The following is a 14,611-nucleotide window of genomic DNA, read 5'->3' as shown; positions in this document are numbered from 1 at the left end:
CTTTTCTCACACATTGAAGCTTACAAACCACATAGAATAGCACTGTTCTGAAGTCTCCATGTCAGTGACAAAATAGTAATGAAATTTCTTCATTTGGAGAAATAATGTATTCTAAGGGATTATGATCAGAAAGCCCACAGATACAGACTTGGCTGTGAAAATTCTTGATGTATATGTTACACAGACACCAAAACATGAATAAATTTTGCATTCAAGAGGCCTAAATGATGCTCAATTGTTGGAGAGCAGTATGCCAGCAGATAACAATTCAATCATCAGATTCTGCCAACAGTTATTACCCTGTATCTAGATAGCAAGGAGGACACTGGCCCAGGTGATTTGGGTTTCAGAATTTTCTCTGTCATTACCATCTGCCTTGGCCAGCGTACTCTTTGCAAATCCAAATTAGCATAAAATAAATTACATCAGTTTAAAAACTTATAGTTTAATAATTTGACATATGTGTATACCTCTGCAACCATCATCACAATGCAACCTAATAATCACCTTCAAAAGTTCTCGCTTGCCCCATTAAAATCCCTCCCTCTGTCTTTTCCCATCGTCTATCCTCCTCCTCTCCCCTTGCTGAAGGATTTAAAAAGAAAATTGTGTTTACATGCTTGAGAATTATTTTTAGAAGTGGGACAAATATTCAAAGCCTCTTCCAACTTGGAATCTTCAAAAGCATTTATAACAGGAAAATTTGACCATTCAGTTCACTAAAATATATTAATTATATGTTTGTTATCATTGAGCAAGTTTTGTGAGGACCAGAAAATGAGATAAAGAATTTGGTTTCAGGTTTTCTTCTGTAGGTGAAGGCATTAGATAAACAGTTGTCAACCAGTGATCAGTACTAAATCTCAGGGCTGTACCTTGAGTGAAATAGTGATAAATGTGATGAGGTAGAAGCAGGGCACTGCAGCTTAGACACACAGCTTCATTTTACCCAGACACAAGGTGTCCATGTCACCCATCTCTAGCCGTGCCTCAAGTCACATTGTAGTAGACAGTAACCTGAAAGGGCATGAGTTTGAGTCAAAACTCTGTTTCATTTCCATGTATGTCACTTATTGTGTGATTCTTGATGTTTTCAGAGCTCAGTCTCTTAATTCATAAAAGACAGATATTTATACTTATCTGTTAATGATATTACATGAATTAGAAATATTGTGTATGAAATATCTCTAATTTTAGTGGTAGAAATAAAAATAATATTGTGCTTACCATGATCCTTACTGTTCAGAGCAATGTACATTTAACTCAATTCTTAAAACAACTCGAGCATTTGTCCTCTAAAAAAAACTTAACATAATCACATGCACTATTGATAAAAGCACTGCCATCTGCAGCTGGTAGACTCAGTTTTCTTGTATGTAAAATAGTCTCATGTCTGACTTAAAAGGTTCTTATATTAAATGTAAGCACTTAGTAAGTATTCAGTAAATGTTAATTCCTTTTCTACTCCTCGAATATTCATCATACCAACCTTAGATGATTACTAGGTAAGGTAATTAAATTCTTATTTTGCAACTTGAAAGTTGCAGTAAATTTTATTTTCCCAGACACTTTTAGGGACTTAAGAATTACTTGTCCAACAACATCTGCCCTGGCCTACTGCCAGAGAACTTTAAAGAGAGCTGTATGTGTGTTCAGTAAACTTGGTGATTAAATGCAGGAGGTTTTGAACTTGAGATGGAGGCAGGACAACACATCTTAGGTCTAATATGTAGTCCAGGCATTGAAGTTGCTCTATTTTAAAGTTATACTAATGATGCTTCATAAATCAATAGCTAAATCCTAAAGTTACTGTGATTTCCATCCTGCTCTTTTCCACTAATCAGCTCTAAGCCTTTAAGTATGTTCACATTACAATAAAAGACTTATCAACAAGTATTGTTAAGTATTATACTGTGAAATGGCTCCCAAAAAGAACTGAGGTTAATTGCAATAATCCTTTCTGATTTTAAAGTATATGGCTTTTAAAGTATATAATTTTAAAACCTGGAGTGGCTTAGTACTAACGTTAAACTCAACACCAATGGCACTATTGTTAAAGAAAAATAATTCAAATGGCTCATGAAACACTTTTCTCAAGAGACGCTTCTTTACATTTCAGTTTCTTGCTTTTAAATATATGATTTTGAAATCAAGCCAGCAATAACATTGTGCATAGTTCTTGCTAGAGAAATCTAGGTGTTAAGCAGATGGGTCCTTAGGTGAAGAAGCTTTATAGAAATGAGCTCAAATTTCAACTCGCTGAGCCCACTCTAGCAATTGGGTTCAGGACATTTGGCTTCCCAGAGTAAAGGTCTTTTACTTTGGTCATGCAAAAACTGAACTGAAGATGTAGCCTGCTGGTGAAGCTGCAGTGTCCAGTTCCTGAAGGAGAATACTGGGTGACCACATGGTGTGCTGTGGGAAAGGTTGCACAGTATTTATGGGGAAAAAGAAAGTAAATATGTGCAAGGGTTTTTTAATAGCCAGTCTTTTTTTTTTTTTATCTTTAAGGGAGTAATTTGAATTTGTTTCAGATTAGTGGTAAGAGGATATAATTGCAAGGTCAGTAAAATCATAAAGCAAGATGAATGATATGTTTGCCATATATTAATTGAGTATGAGTTGTATGACTGGCCATATTCTAAGGATAAAGCATATTCTAATCAACTAAATATCTTACGTTCCTGCTGTAATGAAGCCATAAAGTCTCATGCCAAAGACAGACAATACATAAGATAAATTAGTAAAATTCATCACATTAGATAGTTATAACTGCTCAGGAGAAACAGATTGGAAATGTCAAGGTGAAGGTGTTGATGTGTTAGATATTGTCCGAGAGGAGTCTATATTATTGAGGTGGCATTTAGTAAAAGACTTGAAAAAAAGGACCATGCAAGTCCTACAGATATCTAAAGCAAAAGCAGTTCTGGCTGGGGGAACAGTAAGTGCAAGTGTCTTCTGATGGGGCCAGCAAAAGTGTGGCCTGAGCACAATGTGCAATGCAGAATGCAATAGATTGTGAGGCAAGAGAAAGGCAGAGATCTAGGCCAGATCATGCAGTATCTAGTGGATAATACACTTTTTAAAAATACTCTTGAGGATTGAACCCAAGGACTTCACACTGAGCTGCATCTCCAGCCCTTCCTTTATCATTATTGTTATTATTATTATTTTTTTTTTTTGATAAGGTCTCACAAAGTGAAGTTACCCAAGCTAGTCTTGAACTTTGGGTCCTTTAGTTTTAACTTCACAGAGTGCTGGGATTATAGGTGTGCATCACATGCCAGCTTGCTCTTCCATTTTACTGCAATAATGTAGGAAGCCACTGGGGGGCTTTGAACAAAGGAGTAAAATGCACAGGAAGATTTTTAGCAGAAATTTCAATAGGTTTAAAAGTAAAGAACAACTATAGCTGTAAGAGTATCATTTTAAATACCTGTCACTTTTTCTCATCCTTCCTACCTCTGTGGAGTACAAACAGGTACTTGTCTCAGCATCTGTAGGTACCAAAGTCCATAGATGTTGAAGTCTCATAAATGTTGAAGCCAAAACATTTGATGTAACCTATGAGTGTCCCCTTACATACTGTAGATCATCTCTCAATTGATTATAACACAATGTAAATGTGATATAAATAATGGTTATACTATATTGCTTAGGAAATAATGGGAAAAAAAGTTTAGTATTGGTACAAATTTTCTCTCAAATATTTTGAATCCATGGCTGATTGAGTATTTGGGTCCAGAACCTGCAGATGTGAAAGACCGACTGGAACCACTTTTACAGCTAACAGCTGACGATCAGGTCTAAACCAGTTCATGAACTTACAGTCAGTGGGAGTCACAAATAAAGTCAAGTTGTTTGATTCTAAGGCACTGCATCGACTGCTACTGTCCTTCATCTAGCCTTGATCTCAGTAAATGTTCCAAACTAACATGATATGTGGAGGTACTCAGCTGTGTAATGGTATGAAATCTTAGATACAACGCATTTATTTATTAACTCCAGAAATGTTTTTGTTTCCTTATTAGGACCACTTGGTTTCACATGGATTAAACATTACTGTACATATGATAAAGGAAGTAAAACATTTACAATGAGTGTTTCAGAAATGAAATCCAGTGGGAAAATGGTGAGTGAGTTCTGGTTGGTTGTTTTTTAAAAAACAAATACTAAACTTATTATTAAGTAATGGAAGTAAAACAGGATATCCCATCTACTTTCTTTCTAATAACATGAATGAGTTCTTAAAAATTGAAAAAGTTTTCTCTCATTTTAGTGACCTTGCTGACTTAAAAAGACTGGTCAGGGTTTTCCTTTAAACTGGCCATAATATAAGCAGTTGAGTTACATGTAGAACCCTTCCAAACACTGTGGAGGTGTCATCCCCATCCCAAGCCACAGAGTTATTAGTCTGTACTGGGATCTGGCTAACACTACAGTGTGGACTGTCGGTGGCTGTACAGGACTTGGGCTTTCTGCATCCTTCCCCAGTGGCCTGTGTCAGGCTCTGCAGTTGCCCTTGTCTGCCTTTGCCTCTTCTGCACTGTATTGTTTACCAAAATGCTGGCCAGCAAGTTTCTCAGAAGAAACCAGTCAATGCTCACTTGCTCCAAAAGTAAATCAGGTACCGTCTTGCATGGCTAGTCAACAGTACACGATCCAGTGTACACTATTTGAGGAAATGCTGCTGAGAGCTTCAATGAAAATGCACTGTACTTTTTTTGTGAGTTAAGATGTGAGTGTGGCAAATGATTTCATTTGTGAATTGGATTGTTAAAGCTTGATATAAGAATCCTGGGAATTATCTTAGAGATAATTAGTCTCACCTTATTTTAACAGATCTAGAAATACATTTCTAATAGTAAGTGACTCACACAACTAATTTCTAGTATAGATCATCGCAGAGGTATTGGTTGATCAAAGTTAGACACATATTCAGATATGCCAGCTGAAACTTATTGTGCTTGGGCATTCATCAGAGTCAAATAATTCAAACCAAAAGACATAAAATAAAGGAAAACATACCAGAAAAAAAAAAAATAGATTGCTACCTCTATGGGAAGTTCGTAAACGCTGTTAAACGCTTCCAGTTTCTGTTTTTTAGAATAGTAATTGCCAGAAAGGCAACATACATGACAGGGAGTTGATGATATAAATAAACCAAGTCAAAGTTTTGTTACTAAATATATGAGATTTGTAACAAAACAAAATTATTCAAGCATTGGATAAATTTGCCCATTGGAATAGAATGACGTTTCACATATAAAAGAGAAATCCTGTAAATTGAGCCTAGATTCCATTTTGTCTAAAGAGTTTTAGTTTTAATTGGCTAACAGCAGTTGGTTAGCACCAAACTAATCACCTAGTGTGCTAAGCATAGCAGTATATTAAATATATACTAGAACTCATTATTTTCGTAGCTCTTTGGTGACTTCGATAGCTATCATTTGATATTATAAAGCACTAATACAAAGACACACTAACATGATAATCTCCTAGCAATCTATAAAGTTTTGATTAACAGCAACTATGTTACATCCTAACAAGTATTTGGTATCTAATTGTAATATTACAGTAATTTCATAATTTCATAACTTCTCAAAATCTGAAGTTGTAAGGATTTGTGAAGTATGACAACATTATAACTAAATGCATTAATAAGCACTAGACAAGTTTGTTATAAAATTCTTTGAACTAAAACCTATGATATTAATTAATCAATGGTTTGATATAATAGTTCAGCTAATGTTAGAGAGACTTTTTTAAAAAGATAGAATTGTGACCTTCATGTATAACTTAAAATATTGACAGCTTTAAAACATGTATGGAGTATATATCAGTTCACTCATCATATTAATATGCTCTCCTCTGATTTCAGAATGGCCTTGTTACTAGCTCACCAGAAATGTTTAAGTTAAAATCTTGTATCCGACGAAAGACAGATTCAATTGACAAACGATTCTGCTTTGACATTGAAGTAGTTGAAAGGTTTGAGCTTTTCCTCTCACTTTGTATTTTTATGTTAAACTGTTTCAGTTTCTATGTCTAGATTTAAGCATAAAATAACACACAAGTGTTTTTACTCTTTTTGAAAACAGTATACATGTTTACTTCATTTCCTACATTGTATGATTTTTTTAAAAAAGATATACAGAAAACTAGCAAAACATAACCTCAAAGAAGAATCTGAACTATCCATAAACCATATAAATTAGTATGTTAGGTGAAATTATTATAAAGAAGGAACCCAAAGCTTTTTTTTTTTTTTTTAAAGACAGGGTCTTACTAAGTAGTGCAGACTGACTTTAAACTCACTTATATAGCCTAAGCTGACCTGAAACTCATGGGCATCCTCCTGCATTAGCCTCCTTTTTGCTGAGATTACAGGCATGCACCACTATGCCTAGCAAACTCCTGTGCTTTTGTTATGTCACCCGTGGAGAAACTACCTACTTCTGAGAGTTATCATGAGGATTGAGATAATGAAAGACACATTAGTAATTATCAGTGCCCAACACATGTATGAAATAAACGTGAACAGCCAGCAAGTAGCCTGTCATTATAATTGTGTTATTGATGCTATTACACGTGTCTTAAATCTCCAACATCAAATTACCTCTATGAACATTTTTCTATTCCTATCATTCCAATGATATATTTCATTTTATTTAATTTTTAGTTTAGTTTATTAGTACATGTGTATAGCACAAATGTTCACATTCCTGGGGGGAAATTGGTACATTTATGTGTCACATTTTAAATGCATTTTCATCCTCTTTCCCTTCTCTTCCTTTATTGTTTGCTTAATATGATTAATCGTGGTGTGAGACTTCCCACATGGCTGTTTACTCATCATAATTGTATTTAGTTGATTGTATTATACCAAATCAGAATCAGAACAATCTTTTGTGGAAGGTTTAGAAAGCTTTAAATTTTGTGAATATATTTGTATCATTCTTTTTGGTCATTTCAGAAGACATAGTTTGAAGCTAGCTTTTTCTTATAGTCTGGTACCTCAAGCACATAATGATCTTATTACTCATGATCATTAGAATTATAAACATTCATGTGTGTGTCCACAGTGATTTTTCTGAAAGATACTTATAGGTCAAATTTTTTATTTTTCTAATTTATACTTTTTTTGTCTTCTTTTTCTTCAAATTTTACCTTTATAGTTAACAAGAACTTAAAAATTAGTACACATTTAAAGACATTGCTGGAATGAATTTAATATGTAAAATGTTTGGTTTCGGTAGGCATGGGATCATCACATTGCAAGCCTTCTCTGAAGCTAATAGGAAACTGTGGCTTGAAGCCATGGATGGGAAGGAACCGGTAAGCATGTGACACATTGCATAATTTACATATTATTCTAAAGATTACAAAGTACATCTGAAATTTTTGTCATGTGACTGTAGTATAATTGAAAATATTAAAATAATCAGAGGAGTACATCTCTGTATCTTGTACTGTTTGCCTAGTGTTATCTTAGTCTCTGACACATATTATCATTTTTTAAATTTAGTTTTCCAGGACTAAACACTAAAACTCTAAAATTACTTTTTAAAATCTTATGATCACTAGCTGACTGCACACTTTGTATCATTTTGTTCAGTTAATGATTAATGCACGCTCAGTTTTTGCAAGACCTGTGCTAGAGATTGTGAAGAGTAATGAACAGGGTTCAGGGTATGCACTGATCCTCTAGTCTGGACCCCTTTATGTGAGACGGTCTAATTTGATAAAACTCTCTGGTGTGCTGTTTTTCCTTCCTCATTTGCTAATAGTTATTTTGATGTTGAAATGATAATTTACTTACTAATCTTGGGGAGGAATAGTTCATTACTGTTTACTTGATTGACACAGTTACTAGATCAGAGAGGGCCGCTGTGTGCCTGTGACCAGAGTGTGCAGCCTCCTTGCTGAGAACCTCCCTTAGGTACAGAGAGCCTCTGCACAACCTCCAGCACCACGGCTGTGTGACAGCAGTGTGACCCACAGTGAGCAAATCTGAGGCCCTCCCTCAGACTCCACTACAGCGCACGAGAAGCTATGGACAGCAGTTATGATTACCCTTTCAGCAGTTTCTAATCACTTGGTAAATCTGATATATTTAATAATAAAACATTGGGGCTCTGCATCTATTTTTTTTATTATTTTCTATTTCAATCTTACTGTGTTTTATAAAATGCCAACGAATGACAAGTTTAAAAAAAAAAAAAAAAACCCTAGCTTTTCACCATAAATGATTAAGAAGTCTTGACCCAGAGCAAATTTTAAGGACAATTTGTTAGCTCAGCAAGGTACAAGTTAGGAATATGTACATTTGGAAACAAAACATGAAGTAGATAATTTGAGAAAGGAGCAATCAAGTGAAATCCATTGTGCAACACTTCCTAAGGAGGTATATTATGTATCATGTGGAGGAAGAGAATGAGATGCTTAAAGCAAATGGGAAGGGAGAAATTTGGCCAGGGTACAATTGCCAGGAATAGGAACAAACAGGAGGCAAGGTAGGCCTAGGCACAAGAAAGGAGTCGGTAGGCAAGGTAAACAATGGTGCTGTGGACACAGTGATTGTGAGACCTTGAAGTCAAGGCAGGCCTCTGTGTTTACTTTACAAACATCGCCTTGCCAGTTCTGTGCTGGACCATTACCGAAAGTAACTGATAGACATCCTTTGTTTTTTAGATTTACACGCTGCCTGCCATTATTAGCAAGAAGGAAGAAAGTAAGTCGTTTATTTTCCCTTTAAAATCTCTTATTGGTATGAACAGTTCCTGACTCTTGGATTAAGACCTGTATATTTGAGTTGGAAACAGCTTCTGCTATTAATCAGAAATAATCCTATTTTTTGGTTTACCCCTTGGAGCAAGTCAAAAGTAAAACTAAAGTTTACATTTCCTTGCAGATAAATGATAAAACAATAGAAGGAACATGCTGAATTCTAGAGTTGACTCTGACTACTGAAGCATACCCTCAAGCCTCTCCTAAATAAAACTGGATAAACACTCTTAACACCTAATTCTTAGTGGCCTCTTTGCAGGATATAAAGAAAAAAGCAGAATTGGATATGTTTCTGTCTGCTCTGTAATCAAGGATGCTTCTTTTCCTAAGGTCTGAGACAAGGCTGGCTCTATGCCAGTAACCCGCTCTTAATAAGTAATCTATAGTAGGCATAGAATCAACAGAAGGGGGAGAGAGTGACCTGGCCACCTCTAGATCAGCATCAATGATCTAAGAAGCCCAAAACCCCTTAGAGTACTGGAAATAGCCTAGGGTGTGCCTCTATGATGTGGCCAAACAAGTTATTATAAAATTATTTGAAATTGTAATATATAGTTATTTATATCACAAAAGTATTGTCTAATACTAAGTATTCACTATAGAGAAATAGTATTAATATACCGTTGATCAAAAGGTTCAGTTAATTTAAAATCTTGAATCAATGAAAGTTTTCATGGTAAAACCACAAGCTATACCCCAATTGCAATTACCAAAGTACTTTTTATTTCTTCGGGTTTTTATTCCTTTTTTTGTATATACAGTACTGTCTTATCCTTGATAAAGATTTGAAGCTGTTCATATACTGTTTGATTTTTTTATGGCAGTAGAGTGTTCGCTTATCTTATTTTTCCTGTCCCAATTTTCTCAGAGGTACAAGGTCATTCTGTAGTGTTTGGAGTATGGTAGATGTATCATTCCTGGATCATTACTTTCCAACCAATTTTTATAAAAATGACTCATGTGTTTTGCATCATCTCCTAAGTCCTTGTAATTATCTACCACTTTTTTATCCTTGATTATTTTATATATGCTTTTAAAACCTTTGGGGAAAAGGAAAAAATATATGTACAAGTTAGCTAATTTCTATTAATTCATTGAGAAGAATACTATGTGCTTATATTGTTTGATCAACTTTGCATGCCTATATCTTGTAGTCTGAGGAACTACTTTGAAGATAACAATACACAATATATTAACCACTGTTAATTTCCTATTAGCTTGTTTTGAAACTCTGTATCATTGTTTTTATTGGGTTTTCCTCTTTAAAATAAAAAAAGAAAAAAATTGTTTCATTTCAAAAGTATATTCCAGTGATACCATTTGACCTACTAAAGTCATCTGAGCTCTGGTTTAGAGAAATTCATCTCTTTTTACAACTCCTGTACTATGCTTCTGTGTATCATCTTGTTTTGGGGATCTCATATTCCTTTTTATGTGGCATTTGAATCCCCCAGAAGAATCATTATGTCAACTTTTGTATTCAATTTCTCTCATAATTGGTATTTGAAAGAGGTACTTGCCTTGATTCATATGCCAACTTGAAAGTGCTTATTTATAGCCTCTGTAATTTAAATGGATTGTTTATAGTAAAACATTGTTGTCCTTTCAAAACTCAATTTTTCATGATATATGCTTGTTTTTGAACTGCTAGATATAATGAAATTTAAAATACTAAAATATAAAACTTGTGTTAAAACTCATTTCAGATGGAAGCCACTAAAAGTATAGTCTTCATGTCTGTGCTTTCGCTAAGAAAACCTAGAGCCATCTACGTTAGTGCCATGCCATAAATGTAGCATGGAATGAAAACTGTAACTCTGTAGTAGCTGTGCAGTAGTGAGTTTCTTTACAAACTGACATTAAAAACCCTCTCTTTTTAGTTGCTCTGAATTCACCATTTTTCACATAGATCTTGTGCATCAGACTCAAATAATTCAATAAAGAAAACTTATATCTTCTTTATGACAAAGCATCAAGTAAAAAAGTCTAAGGTACTGATCACTTACAGGGTATTAAACCCAAAAATACCTTTTGGGTTGTAAGAGGTTGCATAATGTCCTTTCCCTTAAATTGTAAAATTTGGGGTCATTAATTCTTCTAGAGGTTAGTATTATCTATCATTAATATTAAGCAGATGCCATCTGATTAAAATTAGATATAATACAGTCCTCAAACTGGCCCAATATTAATATTTTATTTAAAAGTAGCTTACTAATAGTTCTTCAAAGTTTCTACCATCTTAATTCATTAATCCAGGAATACAGATTACTATCTATTTTGACATACATTTCCTGTCCCAAGACCTCCATTTTGAGACTGGACTTTAATAAAGCCAAATGCAGTTAGATTTTCTTTCTTTGACATTCTCTGTTGACGCCTTGTGTCTTATCCATTCAAATGTGACTTTCATATGATGGTGTTTAAGCTACCCTTCACCTTGTATTTGAACAAAGTGAGAATTGTGAAAGAAAAGATACTTAGATCTTATTGTCTTGTGCAGTTAAGTCAGTAGTATTTCATTGTGCGCCCATGTATTGTGGGTAAAACTTTAAAATTTCACTCATAAAAACCACTGTATCATCATGTAAAGACTAAGGGACATCATACAAAATCACAAGAATTGGAGAAGCTAACTATACAGTTCCCAGTCAACTTTCAATCTTGGCCACTGTTTCATTGGCTTTTCCTATCAGTGACTAGCAGATACATTCTCTACAGCAATAAACAGAAAAATGAAGCTTATTTTTCTTATTGTAGGCACCTATTTGCCATCAGTCTTGAATATTCTTGAGGTTCATACTGATGTTCAGATAGTTTTATTCTCCGAGCTCTCAGATAGCCTATGTAACACCATCATTCATCTCTTCTTCCCTAGACCTTTGATCAAATTTAGTTTTGTTTTCATCAAAGAGGGACATAGCTCAAGCATTTTTTATGTACAAAGCAGAATGCAAGGACAATTTAGGCCAACACTGAAGGCTTAACTGTTTATCCTTTAGGAAGAAGAGGAAAAGAAACAGTGAGTATGGTGAATACTAATAAATCCACCTATTTCTTCTTTTGTTTCTTTCAAACCACATATAGTATGATATTAAATGTCTGTGTAACCTGAAATGGCAGATTACAAAGTGAAATCTAAAAACAGGTGTTACTTGTTGTTAACCCTGAGAGTGTACTGTAAGTCTGCATATTGTACATCTGTGAAGAGATGCTAGGATTTGCATTAGTTAGCAAATTAAAAGTACAAGATCTTTTGCTTTGCTAGCTCTAAGGAAGACTGTTTCTTTTGTTGTCTTTATGGCTGCTTGAATTCTCTTGAGATTAATAGCTTTTGTGCTGCTAAACTGCCTTAAACTTCATTTGAGTTTCAATAAAAGATTTAACCCTGAACAGTTTCCGGAGTGGGGGAAGTGGTAATTTAACTTTGATTGAATAAATTGAATTATGTTAGTCTGCCCTCTGCTTCTATCACTGAAGGCTGAATACCATTAATATTATAGTATGTTTGTTCCTGGAAATTTGGTAGTTGTTGGTTCTGGGTATCCTTTTTCCAGTGAGGGAGGTACACACAAGGTCTAAGGATAGGTCAGAGAAGTAGCTCAGGTTAGCTGATGCATCCTAACCCTTGTAGTAGCCATCAGAGAATGTATCTGAGTGAGCTTGTACAGACCAAAAGCTAGCAAACCATCAATCTGTAAGCATTTTTCATTGCCTGCTGTGGACTAGATATTGAGCCCTGACTCAGCACTCAGTATTTCTGCTGTGTACACATACATACCTCCCCTTCTCTCCTACCACTCCTCCCTCTCCTACCTCTCCTACCGCTGGAGTGGTTTGTCTTCTACTGGAGAATTATAGTAAAATGTCACATATTTAACAGTGTAGTTTAGTGTAGTAATAACCTTTTTCAATTGACATCTCACCTGGACACAAAAAGTAACCAATTTTTTCTTTCTTTTAGACTACAGAAAAGCTATTTTAGTTGAATCTTTATTACACTGCTGATAAGTGTGGTGACCCCTTCATGGCTTTTGAAAATTGCTTGTTTTCTATTATAAAATGTGCTTGCCCTAAGAAATTACACTCCTGTGGCCTCATCTTGTATCAAATCATTGGAGACAAAATCTGAGCCACTTTGTTTTCCCAGACCTCAGTGAAAAATGCTGGGTGCTCAAGTAGAGATCCTGTTGAATTGCAGTTTGCAAAGCAACAGTGATTGGGTGCCTGCACTGTCGCTCTGCGCTGCCTTTATTATGTGAATTGACAAGAAAGTAGTCAAAAACAGATATTTCCCCGTTTAAGAAGGAAAAACTAATTTTGTAGAATATGCTTTATTTTCTTGAATCCTCATTGCCACAGCACCCTGTTTTGAGTTATGTATAATTAGAACTGGCTGGATTAGACTGGCAATAGAAGGTCCTTAGTTCTCAGCGCCATGCCACAGTGGAGCTTCATTTCTTGTGCTTAGTGTGTGTGTATATAGGTCCACAGTGATACATAGTTCTTACTCTTAAACTCAACTTGATAGAGAAATTTTTTCTGTATCATTGTTTATGTTGTGCCAGAGAAAAAAATAGAAACTGTTTACTACAGGCTCTCAGTTCTCCTGGGTGGTGACATATGTCACTTCCCCTCTATTTCATTGCATAATACATGACCAAGTCTATCCTCGTGGATGCTGAGAACTATAATTTTCCCACAGGAACAGGCAACAAATATGGGACAGTACTCCTGGAGTGCTGCAGTCTGCCTGGTTCTAGTGAGAGGCTGTATCTGCTGACTGTGATTTATGGACATAAAATGAATATGTAAGAACATTTCTTACTGTACAGATTACCTTTTCAGAGGCCAGCAAGAGGGACAAGACCTCCCCCATTAAATGCTTTTTCTGTATTTTGTGATGAAAGAAGTAAGTCATTGTCCTTGCTATGTCCCCCAAACCTCCAAAAAGAAACATAATATCTTTCTTTGAAAAATAGTGTTGGTATTTTTATTTGGTTGATTTTGTTAGTTTTTGTTTTTGTTTTAAGGATGGGGGACAGGGTTTCGCTGTGTAGTTTAGGCTGGCCTTGAACTCACTAGGTAGACCTGGTTGGCCTCAAACTCACAGTGATCTTCCTGCCCCTGCCTCCTGGGTGCTGGAATTATAGCTGTGTGCCACCATGCCAGCAGTGCTCATATTTTTGACCATCCCTCAACATCTCATGATTTCAGCCATGCCTAATTAATATGACACGTTCATATGCAGATGTTTCTGTTCTCCTTAGTCATTAATGATGGTAATAGTTGATGATAGCACTATAGCCCATACTGTGTACAAAGTACTATTCTTGGAGCCTTGTAAATACTAACTTATTTAATCTTCAGATAACCCTATAAGAGAAAGAAAGTGCTCAGCTGGGATAAGAGAAAGGAAGAAAGAAAGACAGATCTGTTCATCAAAAAGGACAGCTTGTGCTTTCATTGATCATTTTTATAGCTAAATCTTGTAATCTGAACAACTACTTTGAAGATAACAATATGCAGTATATTAACTAATATTAGTTTCCTATTACTTCATTTTGAAATTCTTTTTTCTTTTTATTTTAAATATTATAAAACCAAGGAAAATAAAACAGAATAAAACCAATCAAAATAAACCATAATAATGATACAGTACTTCCAAAGCTTACAAAATCAACAAGTTACCCCAGTGCCTTTTGTTGTCTTCAAAATAGCTGCAGATACCTTCAGACATAGTAAAAATGGAACAGAATACAATAGAATACATACAGTAAAAACAAAATAATAAATGCAATAAAGGACTTCAAAACAAGCAATA

At 35.0% G+C, this 14,611-nt stretch overlaps 1 protein-coding gene across 4 annotated transcripts in view; it reads left to right on the top strand.

Annotated features, from left to right (window-relative positions):
* The window catches only part of Arhgap42 (Rho GTPase activating protein 42), a 239,955-nt gene that overhangs the window by 195,986 nt on the left and 29,358 nt on the right, over nt 1-14,611 (top strand). For all 4 annotated transcript variants that reach the window (XM_063256192.1, XM_063256193.1, XM_003472736.5 and 1 more), the window contains 4 exons: nt 4,032-4,132; nt 5,882-5,991; nt 7,260-7,338; nt 8,695-8,734. In XM_063256192.1, the coding sequence (XP_063112262.1) occupies nt 4,032-4,132; nt 5,882-5,991; nt 7,260-7,338; nt 8,695-8,734 (330 nt within the window). The remainder of the gene's footprint in view (nt 1-4,031; nt 4,133-5,881; nt 5,992-7,259; nt 7,339-8,694; nt 8,735-14,611) is intronic.

Source organism: Cavia porcellus, unplaced genomic scaffold (assembly GCF_034190915.1).
Source record: "Cavia porcellus strain 051 isolate PalLab524CR breed Dunkin Hartley unplaced genomic scaffold, mCavPor4.1 scaffold_9, whole genome shotgun sequence".
NCBI classification, from domain to species: Eukaryota; Metazoa; Chordata; class Mammalia; order Rodentia; family Caviidae; genus Cavia; species Cavia porcellus.
Note: the sequence above shows the minus strand (reverse complement) of the source record. Positions and strands in the feature narration are given on the sequence as shown.